The sequence below is a fragment of the Peromyscus maniculatus genome, chromosome 6 (genome assembly GCF_049852395.1).
Source record: "Peromyscus maniculatus bairdii isolate BWxNUB_F1_BW_parent chromosome 6, HU_Pman_BW_mat_3.1, whole genome shotgun sequence".
Lineage (NCBI taxonomy): Eukaryota > Metazoa > Chordata > Mammalia > Rodentia > Cricetidae > Peromyscus > Peromyscus maniculatus.
The window spans coordinates 86,076,985-86,092,062 of record NC_134857.1 but is presented as its reverse complement, the minus strand read 5'-3'; the positions used below and the strand labels follow the sequence as shown (position 1 = coordinate 86,092,062).

Sequence of the window (15,078 nt, the reverse complement as noted above, 5' to 3'; positions counted from 1 at the left end):
GAGATGCAAGAGCATCTCAGGCTTCCTCACCACACACACACACACACACACACACACACACACACACACACACACACACACCTGCTTGTTCCAGTCCTAGCACCCAGCACCCAGCTATGGGCTGAAATCTTGGTACTAGGAAGGGCTGTGTGTAGGGAATTCACTCTCTGGTGCTCCATCCTGAGAGACCAGCCCTTAAAAAAATGTCAGGGAAGCAGACCATTAAAATGGTTGGGGACCCCTGAGACAGGTCTTTATTGGGAATTTCTCAGGGAAACCAGAGGGCTCGGTGTCCCTTTCCATACAGAATGTTCAGCTGAGGTCTTGGGAAGGCAATAGGGGAATGCAGGCTGGGTCTGGGCTCCTCCCCTGCCTCTCTCCCAACTACCCTCACATTCAGCCTCAAAAGAACAACACACACACACACACACACACACACACACACACACACACACACACACACACACACGCTCTTTCCAGGGACTCTTACCTCAGCCTGCCCTATAACAGCCTCTCGCCACTGTTCTAGTGAGACCTGACTAAGAACTCTGCTTTCCTTTCTTTCTGAGGATGGGAACTTGCATCTGGCCTGAAGACCACGCCATCTGCCCTCCCTCTCCCCCCAGGGCCCAGAGAGGCCGCCTTTTAGGTTCAGCCAGTGTCTCTCAAATTCAGACCCAGACAGCTGTGTTAATGTCAAAGCCCCCACGGGAGGGTTCTAAGGCCTTGGGGCTGCTGGTGGCGGGGGTTTCAATGTGTCTGGGCTCTCCCGTGCTTGAGAAAGGGAACCGTCCTGAGCCCTTGGAAAGGCTCCTCTTCTTGACTTTCTGCGAGCGTCCGGCTCGTGACTCGGAGACCATGGGCGTCATCCACCCTGGCTTCTCCTTGAGCAGCCGGTCTCGATCGGGCCGCACGCTGCGCAAGAACTTCCTAAAAATGTTTGCTGTTAGGGCAAACTTGCGACCCAGCTCCCGGGACTGGCTTTTTTCTCCTTTGGGCTCCCTGGGTCCCCCGGTCTCACTCTTCTCCCCACCCTTCTCCAGTTCTGGTAAGTCTAGCCAGTTGCCCACCAGGTCTGCAAAGACATTGTCCCCTAACACCAGAGGCTGCCGATTTCTGCCCCGTGACATCAACGTGGAGGTCCAGTCATCTGGTTCCACCCACTCCAGCCCCTGTTGGGTACAGTTTTGGTCCTCCGGCAGCTGCATGTTGGGAAGGGGAGCAAGATCCTTCCCACAGATACCCCTATGGCATGGAAACTTGGGGCTGCTGTCAAAGGAAGTCTGGCTGGAGGAAGGAGAGGCCACAGGCCTGGCAGGACCTCCACTACCCTGCCAGCGAGGACACTCGGGCTGTTTCTGTGAGCTCTCTGAGCAGCTGAAGGCCGGTGTGCCTCCAGAAATCTCCAGCTGTTCCAACGCTGTCTGCACCTGTAGGAGCTTCAGCTCTTGCAGCGCACCCATCATGCAGTTCATCTGATCCTGTAAGCCATCCCCCACCTCTTTCATGGACATCTGCAAGGAGAGAAAACGCGGGGCCAGTGAGCGCAAGGCCTACAGGGAGGGCTACCCCTCAGCCTTGAACCTCAACCTGTAACCTCGGGAACACACACTTCCAGGGTCATGCAAGCCTGCCATTAGGACCTCACCTCTGCAGTCTGCTACAGGGCAGACCTGTGTCCTGAGAGGAGGAAACAAAACACTGCTGTGGCTGGATAAGAGAAAGAACATTAATGGCGGTGGACTAAGCAAGACAGGCACTGTCCTAAAAGCTGTTCAGATGCTCCCCTGCTTGCTAAATCCACAGGACACTGAGATTATGGTTAAGTGAAAAATGCATTCAATACACCTAAGCCATCAAACATCACAGCTTGGTCCGCCTGCTCTTTGAGACTGTGACTGCTAATTGCTTCCATCTGACAGATAAGCTAACGAAGGCCCATAAGTGATTGGACAGCAAAAGGTGGAGCTGAGTTTAGTCTGAGGGTGCACAAAGCGGTAGTAGTGGGGCCAGAGAGATGGCTCAAAGGTTAAGGGCACTTGCTGCTCTTCCAGAGGACCCAGATTCGATTCCTGACACCCGCGTGGCAGCTCACAACCATCTGTAACTCCAGTTCCAGGGGATCTGATGGCTTCCTTGGGCGCTATGCACATGTGATGCATAGACTTACATGCAGGCAAAATACCCATGCACATAAAATAAAAACAAATAATTTTTGAAAGGATGATCATAGCCACTCCTGTCCTGCCTATGCTGTTCCTCCCTGGTGGATAATGGTGGCAATAAATGTTTGAGAATACTCCATAATAGGAATCACGCTGCAAGCACCAGGTATCTCATCTCATTCAAATTCTATAAACTCCGGAAGGTGGCTGTGTCAGGAGGAAAAGCCAGAGACCTAAGGCCATGCAGCTCATAAAGCCAGGACTCGAGCTCAGGTCTGTCTGAACGAGCAACTATTGCCTGCAGATGGCTGGGCAAGAGGACCAGACTTGAAGGCTATTCTGTCCTCTCTAGAGCAGTAGAGAGGGGAGGGACACAAGAGAGAAAGGGTAGTCCTGGGGCTTCTTCTAACTGTTCTTCACATGTGACTAGTCCGGAGAGAGAGGCCAGGGAACTCCTCTGTGCCAGAAGCCCCTGGCCAACCTTGCCGACCCCCCTCCCCAAGCACCTGTTCCCTCATGCTTGGATCTAGCATTCATTCCTGCCTTCTCAGTCTGGCTGGCTCTGCCCTAGCCATGCCAGAAGCAGGCATTCTGGGGCCAGCTCCCCTAGCCCCATGTCCTAGGTACCATCTGGAAGGGGCCGAGGGCCCTACTTGGAGGCTGGGGAGGAGAGGCCGCCCCTGATAACATTCACAACTTTCCTAGCCCCTGTGCCCAAGCTGCCTTGGGCCTGCCAGCTCCCTCCCCACGTCGTGATCAAGTTACTCACAGTGAGCCTCTGTGCAGGAACCATCTGTTTTTAAGCCCCCCAGAGACCCACGGGATCATCTTACCTCCCGGGCTTGTCTTAATGCCCAGAGCTAAGCCCAAGGGGTGGGGGTGGGGGACTAAACTAGTAGGGGACACGGAAGGCCCTGCAGTGTGGGCAGTCAGCTAGCCCTCTATGGCTTCTGGGTCAAATCTCCTGCCAACCCTGGTCCGGTGGGGAGAGAGCTGCCCAAGCTCCCTTGAGCCAGCAACAATAAAGGTCAGTGGAGGACTGTCAGCCCCCGAGGGCCAGGAGGCCTTTGCTGGGCTGCCGAGATTGCCCTTGCTTTGTGCACTCTCCTGAGACAGGGCAAGAAGTGGCACAGCCCAACAGCCCCGGGACCAGCTGGGGCACATATGTGCCATCTGAGTGACAGGAGTGGTGATACGGCGGGCGGCAGCAAGAGACACAGACTAGCTGGGCCTGTCATTGGTGGCCCTTGTCCTGACCCCTTCCTTTCGGAGATGCTCAGCTGCTGTTGGCATAGCTCTGAATGGAGCTAGATTCTCGGACCCAGCTCAGTCCCTTTCTGACAAATTGCTTTACCCTCCAATTGCCCTCCTCACCCTCACTCTCTAATCTACTGTCCTGTCACTTGGAACCTCTATTCAGTCCCTCTGTTCCTGTCTAACGTAGTCCCGCACTGGCCTCCAGGCCACCAGACCCACGCATGCCCGACCACTCTTCCAGACGCACGTCTCCACCCCATCACCTCACTCAGTGGCTTTCTATTGTCCAAACCCAAATATTATGAGCTCCAAACTATTATGACCTTTAGTCAAGACCCACGATGGAAATTTTTAATTCCAGGAATTCGAATCCATGTCCCACACATGCTCCCACTGTGCTCCTGTTAGGGCCTCCTCTTAGATCCTTGAGGTATGGGTCCCCAAAGTCCTACTTCTGTACAGGGCCCATGTCTTCCATAGTTTAAACCCCCAGTTGCTCATGAAATATTTATTGAGTATCTACTGTTTAAAGGTAGAGACTGAAATCTGCATATCACTACATAACCCTAGGACCTCCCTGATACTTGGCATGACACTCATAAACCATGGATGGAGATTACTGACTCCCCTCCCCACATCATCTCTCTAGACTGTTTGCTACCTGAAGTCTCTCAGTAGGCAGGAGAAAGAGCCAGGGCCATTTCTCAAGGTTTTGATTTACCAAGCAACAAGGATTCTAAGCTGGCAGGCTTTCTTCCAGAAGGAGGAACATGGTCAGGCCAGAGGTAGTGGGAGGAATGAAATAACCCCATTCAGTCTCTTCCAGTGTGGAAAAACCCATAAGAAATAATGCTGACATTTTGCACAGTTTTCCAGCAAGAATGAATGTGTGTGGGAATGTATAAATTCATGGTTGTCTATAAGAAGACAGAGGCTCTTTTTTTTTTTTAAGAAAACAAGTGCTGAGATTGTATTCATATTGAAAATATTCTGTATTGGTTCAGAACTTGGAGGTCTAGAAACAAATGGAACAAGGTTCAAATCCCAGGTCTGCCATGTAGTAGCTGTATTTTAAGTTTTCTATGGGGCGCTGTTGTGTTTACTGATTTGTTCTATTTTCTTAGACAGAGTCTTGCTATGCAGCCCATCCTGGCTTCAAACTCCCAATTCTCCTACCTCAGCCTCCCAAGCGTTGACATTATAGGGAGGAGCTATCACACCCACCTCAGTTTCTCCACTGGCCTCAGAGTCACTGGGGTGATCTTGAAAATCCCATCCTCTGGCTTCCAATTCCTCTGGGATTATAGGTATGCCCTCCATGCAGTTTTGTGCAGTGCTGGGAATCAAACCCAGCGCTTTGTTGTAGGCAAGCACTCGAGCCACTGAAGTTCATTGTCAGCTCTATATCTCCATTCTTTAAAATAGGAATAATAGTCCTTGCCTCAACAGCCACTGTGCAGATTAGATGGCATAATGGCTTTATCTACAGGGCGGAAAGAAAGCATCAAGTGCAGGCTGGCTGTTAAGACTTCCGGTGTGCTTTCAAAATAGTTCCTCTTTGGTGAATCTTCACATGTGCAAAAGGCAGGATTCCACGCATCATGGATGGTCTGACCTAGCACACCTCTTTTGTCTAGCTTCTTAGTCTCCAACCCTGCCTTACTCAGGCAGAGAAAGGGAGGAGGGGGAATCCCCAGCTTCCTCCTGACCCCTCACACTGACTTCCAGGAGCCCAGCCTCCGGCAGAGGACATGCTGATACAGAAGGGACGGCTTAGGAGAGGGGTGAGAATGGAAGGAAGCTATGGGAAGCTGGGAGGGCCAGGGGTGGTGGAAACAGGAGCATCTTCTGGGTCACGACTATGAGGGGAGCCAAGAGCACAGCCTTTCCCACCAACCCCAAGGGGATGATGTCATCCATGGAGAAAGAGCCAGCAGAGACTGAGCTGTTCTCTTCACTCAGAGCGTGGGACCATCTGGGATCCCAGGGCTTCTCTTGTCTTAGGACCAAAGTGGGAGGGAGGGGAGCAGTGTGGGGTGGGAGCAGAGGAGTGGGGTTAGCTTAGACAGCCAGAAATAAATAACTCTGAGTACCAGTCTTTATGCCCGAGGCCTCTTAGTATCTCACAGCCATTCTTCCTGCAAGAATCAAGCCTTGCACTACTTGTTTTTGGGGTCACCTGGAGACAACCTAAGAAGATATGATTGGTTCTCATCTCAGTAGAAATGGACCCAACAGCCACCCCACACACACATACATACATCAAACACAAAGTCCTCAAGCATACCCCAGTGGAATCTCTTTGAGAAAGGCTTAAAAGGTCTCCTCACCCCCATCTTTGGCCTCATATCACCCCATCCATCACTTACCTCCAGCTTTGCCTAGGATTCAGCTTTTTATCTTATACGTTTTCTGCATATCAAATTTTAGTCTGTCTGGGTGCAATTTACTCTCGTCTTCCTGGTGTGGTCAAGAGTCCCATGCTACAGTTTGGGGACATTGATGGCGTCCTAACTGATAAACTTGGCACTTGTCATTAGACAGATTCATCTGTGTTCTTTAGGTTGTGAATTTGTGCAATGTCAACCCTTCTGTGTGAGGTATGTACCCTTTTCTTTGCATTGCTGAGTCCCTCTATTGCTCTGGGTGGCTGGCTAGGCAGGAGGGGGAGAACCCCACTTGATAGATTAGGAAGTTAGGGACCCCCTCACATCGCCTTTTCTAGAGCCACTGTTACTCAAAGATTCTTTTCCAGGCCTTTACTGTCTTCACTGTATCTTCATAGGAGTTAAACTCCTATTTAATATTTATTCTAACTGATGTGTTTATAAAGGAATTTGCATGAAAAGTTAGCCCAAGCCATCAACAGGTAGGAGTTGTAAGTATGCATGCACTATGACTCCTGTTCTAAGGCTTTTGGGTGAGAGAACTGGGATCCCAAGGCGCCCCCTCCCCTTATCTAGGCTAGTGGACCTCCTTGCCATCATGGACTACTTAGCTTCATGGAGTGCTGTGAGAAGCCAGGCCAGACGACAGGAGGTGGAAGAAAGAGTTACCATCAGAAGAGGAGAAGAGTGGGAAACCATGGCCTGAGAGCCTCCAACCCAGTCCTATTCTTTCCCACTAAGGGCTCCTAAGAGGAAAGAGCAACTGCCATTGGGCCGCAGATCCCACCACCTTGAGTCACAGAGCAGGAGGGGGTTCTGAGGTCAGCTGTCTATGGACAGACCCTCCCATCGGCACTGGCCGGGCCCTCCGTGGTGTGGGAGGAGTTAGAAGGAGATGCCAACATCCTCGGCTGCCTTCCCAAGTCCTGCCTTGGGCCCCTGACTGATCCTGCAGCTGGGCCCTCCTTCCATGCGTCTCACGCCCTCTCGGAGCTCAGCCGGGATCCTTTGACACAGGCTCAGCTTTGCCCATGGACTTGGCAGTGTGCCCTGCCTCCCTTCCCCACCCCATTACTCACAAAATCCCCATACAGTTCCTTTCAACCCCTGGGGAAGCCAGAAGGAGGCTCTGGGCCGGAAATGGGAAGAGCCCCACTTCTGCCAAGTGACCCATTCTCCAGCTCAGTGAATAGGGACCTTCTTGACTCTTGGCTAGAACTTTCAACAGGAAGGTAACACGGAAATTCTGCCAAGAGCTGCGGGAGGGAGGAGGGTAAAGAGAGGGGGAAGTGAAGGGTGAGAAATGATGAGCCTACTTTCCCAAGTGAACCATCTCCTAGGGTCACATGGTCAGGCAAGAGACAGATGGGGAGAGAGGCCTAATACTGCCTTGCTCTGGAAGGCTGGCCTCTTCTCAGCCTTAGCCAGCCCTCTTCTCTCTCTCTCTCCTGCAATCGCCTAAGGAACCTGAAGAAGTTCCCTGCTCTTCTTCCTAGTTCAGATCGCCATACACTCTCTTACCTGGCCTCTTCTAATTCATGCTCCTTCCTCATTGGCTCCCTCCCCTCTCAAGGATATATCTCTGACCATGTATATCTGACCATGCTCCTCTCCAGTGAACAAAGGAAAATGTCAGTCTTTAGCATGACACTCAAGGCCTCCATTTCAGTTTGTCACCCACTATTTCCCTGCATATAGTCTATGTTCCAGTCTATGGTCTTCAAACATCCACATGACCACATCGCCTGTGTTACCTGCCTACGTTTCATTAGATGCCCAGATTGCTGTTTATCCTGTGCATGTCCCTATTGATGCCTCAAGGTCTCACAAAGTGTGCTGTCCCTCCACAACAGGACATTTGCATCTCATGTTGCTTCTCCTTTCTCAGAGCGCTGAACTCATGCTCCTTACAGAACATACCATCCCCATCTATGCATATCTTTGTACATCCCATTGAGCAGGTAGGAACAGCAGCTCTGTAGTCATCTGTCTAGGTCTGAATCCAGCCCTCACTGCTATCTGCTCTGTGACCTTGGCCAAGGCACCTGACCTCCTCCAGTCTCTATTTTCTTGTTTTAGAAATGAGAATAAAGCTGGGTACAGTAGCTCACACCTGAAATTTCAGTTAGTCTAGATAGTGAGACCCTGTCTCAGAACAGCACACACACACACACACACACACACACAGAGAGAGAGAGAGAGAGAGAGAGAGAGAGAGAGAGAGAGAGAGAGAGAGAGGGCAATATTAAAAATACAGTGTATTAGGTTGCTTTAACAGTTGGACAGTGTTATATATTTGTTATGTCAACGTTTTTTTTTTTTCCCGGTACTGAAGATTAAACACAGAATCTCACACATGCTAGGCAAGTGTGACTCAAGTACTGAGTTACAACACCAGCCCTGGCATTTTAACATCAATATCAGTATACGTTTTCTTTTCTATTAAACTATAACTATACCTTCCTGGAAGACAAAACTTGGGTCTATTTTTATTTGTATCCACAGTACTGGTGTCTGGTTGGTGCTTTAAACCAGTATGAACTTACCAAACTTTTCTGACCCTTGTGATGAGGCCAGCATCCAGTTTATCAAAGACTGGGTCTGGTGGCCTATGCTTTGGTCTTGTCTTTGGAAGGCTAGGAGCAGAAGACTCTCAAGATCAAGGCCAGATTGTACTTCTATGGCCATTTAATCTTCACAGTAGCTATATGCAGTAGATATTTCTAACAACCCATTCTAAAGATGGGGAAAGCAACTAATATGCCAGAGTCAGACAGGCCAAGGTTTGGGTTCAAGCTCACCTGACCCCAATCATGTGTTCCAACTGACCCCAGACTAACTGACCCAGAAGCTCTCTGGGCTTTTCACACAGAGAATGAGATGTTTCTGTAGATGCTTTTCTTTGTTCTACAGAAATTTGCTGTTTTGCTCAATACTTGAAAGTTCCAATCATAACTTTCCCACACCCTTCTTTCTCCTTATTTTGTCTTTAGGCCCCATTCCTTAGTCATATGCTAAGACATCCAGAACTTGTAGCCACTGGTGACTAAAGAATTGCCTTCTGGGAATACAAGTTCCCTGAAAGGACTTTCCCCAGCCTGAGAAAGCAAAGTCCCTTGGTTTCTTCCCCAGAGTTCAACTAGGACCAGCATATCATAATGTCCTCCTAGAACACCCTCCTCCTCCAGAAAGTCTCCCCAGCTTGGCTGAACTTGAGGAGCTCTGATCATTCAAAGTGTATGCATCGGGTTTGTTCAGAATTGATCTGAACTCACAAGAAGTGGTCTGTGAGCATTCTATGTCTTCTCCCCCTGTGTGTCTGTGTCTATACATTTGTTGGAACCCCACAAGGGAGCTGTGTGTAAGGCACAGCTGGTCCCAAGGCCTGTGTTCAGGCAGGCCCCACTTTGGCAGCTGGAGGGAAAGGGGAGTGCTGGATGTTGTAGCCCCCCTCCCATTAGGAAGTGTGTCAGCTGCTGCTGCTGCTGCTACTTTTTCAGCCTGTTTCATTCCTGAAACTCGACCCTCCTCCCCTCCCAGGCAGGGAGAAAGGGCCAGTACTCTAGCTATCAGCTTAATTGTGCCAGGGTCTCTCTGAACGCTCAGCCTCCTGCATTTTTACAATGCAAGTTTTTTTTTTTTTTTTGCCTCAGGAAATTTGAAGCTTTCGCAATGTTGTATTTCAGGAACAACTTTTCTTGGCTGAATTTCGGTGCCAAGGAAGGGACTGGATAAAAGTGGGGAACGCAGAACACCCTGGACGAAGACAATTTATACAACCTGTTCAGGTTGCCTTCTGCAACAGGCTTATCCCACAGTATCTAACAGGATGTCCTTGAAGGGAATTTAATGGAATAAGCGAATGTAGATCTTAATCAGAATTACATGAGGCATTCCTGGACAAGAACCTAGAAACATACAGTCCTTTCGGATGGCACAGGAGATCCTGCCCGGAGTGAACCAACCTCAGGGCCCAAGCCCCCCACTCACAGCATGAACTGCCTGTATGTTATGCTTCCTCCTCTGCAGCCCTAGGGTATCAAGAAGCCCAAAGTCCCCTACCCCTGCCACAGCCCTGGAATTCAACCCCTACCGTCCCCGTCCCCGGGGGAAGGTGGGCCCAGGCTAACAGCACTCTCCTCTCCTCCTTGCTCCAATTGCTCAGTCCTGAGGCACAGAGATCTGGCCTTGCCACTTAGACACTGGGGCGAGGTGTCTGCGAGGGGAAGAGGTTTCAATGGCTTTGCCCATCACTCGCTGGGATTTCCCTTCAGTATGCTGGCACTGGGGAGCGGGCAGGGTACCATGGGGGTGAAGAACTCCCCCATCTGAGTGTCATTCTGGGCCCTGGGCCAGGCAGTTCGCTTCCTCTCCAAGACAGTCAAAGGCTGGAGATGCTCAGACAAAAGGCCATGTGAAAGCTGATGGGGAGCAGGGTGACTTTAGCCTTTCTCTTTCTTTCTCCCAGGGGCTCAAGGCCTTGGTGGAGGGTTTGCAGATCAAAACCTGGGAGCTCAGCTCGGTGCAGATTTCTTTATTTTTTCCTTCCTTCCTTCCTTCTTTCTTTTTTATTCTCTTGACAGCCACAGACTGTCTTCCTCCCCTCACCACCTCCCACCTAGAGTGATGTAAAAAATGCAAATCAGTAAGATTTAGAAAATTCATTCCCATGCCAGGAACACCCACAAACCCTCTATAGATGCTCATCCTGATGTAGGTGGCATGGACCCAGGTTCCAGGCACAAAGAGGATCCTATTAGAGTCTTTTCTCACCATGGGCTTTGATCCTCAGCCATTGCCGGTAATGATCTTGGTCTTTCTTTCTGGTGCTGGCCACATGAAGCGAGAACATGAGTATGGGATATTTATGGGCCAGGGCCACCATCCTGAACTAACATGCTCTGCATATGAAAACCGACAAGGTACAGGGCATGGTACAGGTTCAGAAGAGCATCCGCAGACACTGGCTCTCACCAAAGAAGTGTTTCTGGGGAGGCAGTAACTTTCACACCTGAGTGTCCTCACGGAAATGGCTCGGGAGGGAGGGAGGACTAAAGGAGTGAACAGTAACCTGAGAAGGCAGACCCATGGACTGGGATGGACAGGACTAGTGCCAGGGCATCTTGGTCGGGGAGCATCAGTAAGAACACCTGCTGCTTCAGCTCCCTTCCTCCACCCTGCTACCACCCACGACTGCCCCTCACACACTGCCAAGCAGGCAGAGTGGAGCCTCTACAGATGGGAGTGGAAAGGCTCTCCTGGGATCTTAAGGGCCTGAGCTGGGCACGCTCTGGATCCAGGTCTGCTCTTGCATGCCTGGCGACCTGGCTCCGAAAAGGAGAAAGGGGAGGGTAGCAAAATGAGACGGAAGAGCCCACAGCCGTGAGAGATAAGACGAAAGAGACATTGAGAGGTTGAGTGAGAGGAAGAGAGAGTCTAGATGGGAAAGGGAAGGGCAGAGCTGAGAGAAGATGCATATGCCTACCTGTCTGCCTGAATCCTGGTGGCAAGGGAACACTAAAGGTGAGGGTGGGGGCGTGCATGAAATCAGAACCAACCTGACTTCCCTAACACAGCCTTAGCAGTCATTTCTCCCTCTTTGGTGATTCACTCCCCCTCCTCAGGGTAGCACACTCACCCTTAGCACCCCGGGGCCCGCACACTCCCAGCACACTCCCCAAGCCCAGACCTGACATCTGGCTGGGCCTCCACAACTCCCGCTCGCGATCTGCCAGGCAGCGCCCCTCCTCCCCCGTCATTACAGCTGCCACCCCCCTCCCTGCTGGCAGACAAGCCCGGGCAGACAGCCGGCCAAGCCTGCCCCCGCAGCCGCGCCAGCTCTGCCAAGCCCAGCAGAGCTGGGGGCCCCGGGCGGTGCCAGCTCCCCACGAGAGCGAGCAGTCCAGCCTGACCTCCTGCCCAGGACAGGGATCTGTCTGCGCGCTGCAGGAGTCCTGCACCCGCGCACCAGCGCCCGCTGCTTGCCTGTCGCTCCTGTGACTCTGGGCACTTGAGAGCCTTACTCCATATGTGTGCCTGTCCTCTCTGGATGTGCCCCCCCCCCCTTTTCTTCTTCGGTTGTTCTGTCACGTTTCAGACTGGCTGGCTGCTCTGACTCCCTGTTACTTGTTCATGCCTCATCAGAATCTTGGCCAAAGTTTCTTGCCCCTGAGCGACGGCCCTATAGCCTCTATCTACCAGTTGTCATCTTCTCTCCGAGCCTCTCTGGTGCACGGAACGCGGGGCCGAGGCCAGGTACCTAAGTCTGGGTGGAGCAGCCCTCCCTGTCCCCCAGCTCCTGCTCCGCTCTTACCAGCTCCTGTTTGAGGCGACGCAGATAGCAGTCCATGTCCCCGCTCTCCTTCCTCATTCGCCCATTTGCCGGGCTCGGGCTCATGAGAAAGTGGAGTTCTCAGGGCGCTCCTCTCCCCTGACCGCTCCGAGCGGAGCCTCGGCTCCAAGCGTGGGGACTTAGAGCAGCGTCCCCCGCCGCTGCCGCTTGAGGCTCGGGGTGGGGGCGGAGGAAAAGTGAAGCAGCCAATGAGAACTCAGAAGGGGCGTCTTCGGCCAATGAGAAGAGTGGCCCGAGGGGCGCGGGCTGGGCGACCTGACTGGGTCTGTCGCCGGCCTTGCAAGTGGCCAGCAGCAACTATTGGGGGACCCTCAGGTTGGGTTCTGGGCTCTGTGGGACAGTGGAACCTCAGACTGCCATCGCCCCCCAGTGAAGGGCGTCATCTATTACAAAGGAAGAACGCAGAATTAGGGGTAAGGACTCCGCATCAGGCTCAGGCAGAAGGGTCACAGTGTTTAATCTTAACTGAACTCGTCCAGAGAAGAAACAGCTCCTCTCTGCTTCCCCTCTGAAGTCCCTCGGAAGCCTTTTCTTTCTAAAGAGGATCCTGGAAGCGCAGTTCCTCTTCATCTCCTCCCGGCTCACTCCTGGCTGGCGGAAGGAAGGGGCTTCTGCTATGTGTCAGCTCATGTAGTGGTCCCCTGTGCCCACCGCAAGGTGGTAGACCTGGAGATACTGAGTAAGAGAGACAAAGTCTCAGCCTCCCAGAACTTTTATCGCGGGGAGAGAAGGAACTATGAAACAAGCAAATAAATATAAGCATAGCCATCTCAGAAAGCGAGTTTTAGTGGAAAGATAAAAATGGGGCCATGGGATCTGCTTTCAATAAGGGAGGCAGAAAGTGGAAAAACAGGCCTTTCCCTCCCCAGGCTCCCTAGCGCTGGCCTTCTTGAACTTGGGGAGGGGAGGACTTGAAAATGCTCTGATTGTAGTCGACAGACATCTCCCCAAGATGCACCAACTCCTATTGGACCTAAGGGGTGGAGTTGGGGCACAGCAGATGGGACGCTAGTTGGCTAGCCCAAGTTGGGACTCCCTAAGCGGGCCTCCGGGCCGCTTGCCCAACTTGAGTTGCCCTTGGTGAGCAAAAGCCAGGGGTGGTGTGGCAGAGCCCGAGAGTAATTAGGGCAATTAGCTATGCGTTGTTCCAAGATAATTAATAGGGGAAAGTTTGCTCCTGGCAAGATTTTGGTGGTCTGCATTGGACAGAACCAAAAGGACGCAAGAGAAGGCGCCAAGGGAGAAGGCAGTAATGCAGGCATTATTAGTTCGGTGTCAGCCAAGATCACTTTGCAGAAGATTGAATGGGTAGGTGCAGAACACGGTGACTGACCACACTCCTGGCCTCCCTTCTCACTCCTCTTCAGAGTGATGTGTCACCCAGAAAATTAGGTGGAATGGTGCTGAAAATCTGTTCAAGAGTTTCCAGTGCCCAGGGCAGGGGGGGGGGGGGGAGGACGGACCTAAAATGGGATTCTTATTGTTGTCTTGATGGGCCATGAGTCTGCATGAGTCAGAAAGGAGTGTTCTGGTGCTCCTTTTCTCCTCCATTAACCCTCCGGGGGAGTGGAGGTGGGTTCCCCACCCAAGGGCCTCTTTTTTGCAAACTTAGACCTCCAGCCTGAAGAACAGCAGCCTGTTGTAAGAAGCTCCGTAAACATTTGCAGACCTGTGGTTTTCTCCATCCCTGAAATCTGGGCATGAACCTCCCTTGGAATTTAGGATCCTGGCAGTGGTTGAAACGCCAGGGTGATCTTTTGACAAGGACCTAGCACTGTTGGGGGGCTACACTGTTAAAAACACATGCCTTCCTTTTACTGGGTCCCAGTTTCTCCTGCTTACCATTTAAACCTAACATGTCATACTCCTAACAAGCCTCTCTTCCTTTTTTTAAAGATTTATTTTTATTTGTGTGTGTGTGTGCCATATGTGTGTAGGTGTCCTCGGAGGCCAAGAGAAAGCACAAAATTCCCCGCCCCCCCCAAGCTGGTGCTCACAGGTGATTGTGATCCACTCCCTCTCTTGTGAGTGCTAGAAATAGAACTTTGTTCCTCTGGAAGAGCAGCAAATGCTCTTAACCCCTGAGCCGTCTCTCCAGCCCCACAAAACTCCCTTCTGATGACCACCTGTGAAGTAGTCAAGACAGAAGAATGTACACCCCGTTGTGCAGATGAAGACCACACTGTTATCGAGGTCTGCACACACTCCATCCACTCTGAAGATGGAGACGGCAAGAAGATAACTGATAACCATAGTGGGTACAGAGATCATAAGATGATTTGCAGATGAATCAGAGATACACGTGTTGCTATATGGCTCCTGGGGACTTTGGAACACAAGTACAATCAAACTCTGGAGTCCTTCCATTGTGAGCTTGAGGTTAGTGTTACTCAAGAGTGTGTAGGTATCTCCCCTTCTCTCCTTCTACATCTCTCTCTCTCTTCTCTCTCTCTTTCTTCTTCTTCTTCTTCTTCTTCTTCTTCTTCTTCTTCTTCTTCTTCTTCTTCTTCTTCTTCTTCCCTTGTTTCTGAGAAAGTAGCTCTTCTTGAGGCAGAACAGGAAGCAATAGCAAAGAAATGAACTGCTTTTCTTTTTCTTCCCTTTTTAAGGGTCTAAGTGATAGAGAATAATGCCTGTTGCCATGGTTATATAAACATGGGTAAATATCTCTGGCCTAAGGATGGGGGCTGGGGGACATGATTCAGTTTTGCTGAAGAGGAATCAGATGGTTCAGCCTACACCCTCCCACCTCCTGAAACTCAGCCTAGAGAGAGAATTCGGCTATCTCAATTGAAAGTAAATACTAAAGGGGTCAGAGGTCTTGAGACTGTCTGTAGGCATCCTTCTTAAAGACAGCTAGAGCTGAAATGGAAGCCTCAGAAAGCATGTGAGCATTTTCTCCCAGCTAGTGGGGGTA

At 51.2% G+C, this 15,078-nt stretch overlaps 1 protein-coding gene across 1 annotated transcript; it reads right to left on the bottom strand.

The window, feature by feature from the left end:
• Positions 1-226: 226 nt before the first annotated feature.
• On the bottom strand, positions 227-12,311 carry Inka2 (inka box actin regulator 2). The gene is made up of 2 exons (XM_006986396.4): positions 12,123-12,311; positions 227-1,514 (listed from the first exon to the last, which is right to left on the bottom strand). Exons 1-2 carry the CDS (start codon positions 12,204-12,206, stop codon positions 672-674), a joined length of 927 nt encoding a protein of 308 aa, XP_006986458.3. The 5' UTR covers positions 12,207-12,311; the 3' UTR covers positions 227-671.
• Positions 12,312-15,078: the final 2,767 nt, after the last annotated feature.